Source organism: Capra hircus, chromosome 15, assembly GCF_001704415.2.
Source record: "Capra hircus breed San Clemente chromosome 15, ASM170441v1, whole genome shotgun sequence".
NCBI lineage: Eukaryota > Metazoa > Chordata > Mammalia > Artiodactyla > Bovidae > Capra > Capra hircus.
Genome location: NC_030822.1, coordinates 33688724 through 33690650, shown reverse-complemented (window position 1 = coordinate 33690650; position 1927 = coordinate 33688724). Strand labels below are relative to the sequence as shown.

Sequence of the window (1927 nt, the reverse complement as noted above, 5' to 3'; positions counted from 1 at the left end):
CATCATCTGTAAGTATATTATTTAAACTGAGTACATAGCAGGAACTCAGTAATTGTGCATGGCATTGAGATTATACTGTATTTCTAATGAAAAATATTATCTAGTTTTGACCTTCCTTCTTTCACAGATCTATACCAGATATTCAAATATTTTTTAAACATCTGTAACTAGGATTAAGAAGGGACATAAATCCAGGAAAAATACAGATAAAACTCAAACTCTTCCTAGTATTTGTCACAGGTATTTGTTCTGATGTCCCAACTGCCAGAGCAAAAGATAGATCTGGTTATATCAGGAGTTCAGACTTACTGTTAACATTCTTATACACTTTTTCTTTCTAACTACCAAGAAGTCATTGAATACAATTATCCAAATCTCGGTTTGTTTAGAAGCCTATTATTATGGTACAAAAACTGATTTAGATTATGTACAAGGACACTGCATTTTCAATACAGTTTTGCTTTGCCTTTTTTATTCATTAAAATATCTGCCTATGAGAAAGAAATTTTCTAGAAACAAAAGGCCTGATTTGCTTCTGTAAACTAGGACAAACCACCCAAAAGAGAGTGTAGCATTATACCCTAGGGTAATGTCTAAAGGAATAGGATTCAGTATTGTGAGGAGAAAAAAAGAGCAATATTTATCTGAAGGGATGGGCCAGGGGTGCCATATGGGATGAGATGATAGGAAATGCTATAAAAGAGTAACTTTTTGCTGTCTCCATAACTTCTAAAGGGCAAAAATCTCTCAGAGATATGGCAGTTCCTATCAACAATAATGCCAGCAGTTTCTTCTTCATACTGATGGATTTCCTGGGACTGGAGGCTGCTCACTGCTGGACAGCTGTTCCTGTCTGCTTCATCTATGTTCTCTCTTTGCTGGGCAACACCACCATACTGCACATGGTTAAGTCCATTCCCAGCCTCCACACTCCCATGTACCTCTTCCTCTCCATGCTCTCAGTGGCTGACCTGGGCCTCACAGTTTCCACACTGCCTTTCATGGCAGCTGTTTTTCTCCTGGGCCAGAGGAAGGTGGGAGCTGCAACCTGCTTTGTACAGCTCTTCTTCATCCACACATGCTCAGTAATTGAGTCAGCTGTGCTGTTGGCCATGGCTTTTGACCGCTGCGTGGCTATCCGAGAGCCCTTACGCTACGCCACCATCCTGACAGCCAAGCGCATCGGGGCCATTGGGCTGGCCAGTGTGCCCCGCAGTGCTGCCCTCCACCTGCCCCTGCTGTACTCCTTGGAAGGCTGCGGTTCCCACCTGTGAATGCTCTGTCACATTCCTACTGTGTTCACCCTGGTGTTCTGAGGCTGGCCAGTTCCAGCACAGTTGTGAACAGTGGCCTTGGGCTCTTTGTAATGCTCTCCACATTGGGCGTGGATGCGGTCCTCATTCTCCTCTGCTATGTGATGATTTTGAAGACAGTATTGAGCATTGCTTCCAATGCTGAGAGACTCAAAGCTTTCAACACTTGCATTTCCCACATTGGTGTTGTATTATTATTTTATACCCCACAGGTCAGCCTGTCCACCATGATCCATCGCTTTGGGAAAAAGAAGCTGCCAGCTCAGATATACATGCTTCTCTCCTATTTGCACTTTCTTGTACCTCCAATGCTCAACCCGATTGTCTACACTGTCAGAGCCAAAGAGGTTCGAGCACGCATTCTGAAGATGCTCCAACCCAGTAAACTCTGAGCCTCAGGGTTGAAGTCCTAGTTATGATTACCAGCCTGCTGACTGAAGATTTCTCAGAGAGGAGGCAGAGAGTACTTTTCATACAATCTTTCAATTAATTAGAAACACTGACCAAAATACATTATTTTTTTTTCCAGCCTGCTTAACAGTGCCTGCTTAACGAAAAACAAACTAACCAACAAATATGTTTCTTATTTGAAGTCATTACCGTCTGCAGACTGC

At 42.8% G+C, this 1927-nt stretch overlaps 1 protein-coding gene across 1 annotated transcript; it reads left to right on the top strand.

Moving 5' to 3' along the window:
- On the top strand, window positions 756-1705 carry LOC102186503 (olfactory receptor 51G1-like). Its single transcript, XM_018058908.1, is given in 2 exon segments — window positions 756-1236; window positions 1239-1705. Coding segments are annotated over 2 exon segments (948 nt in total).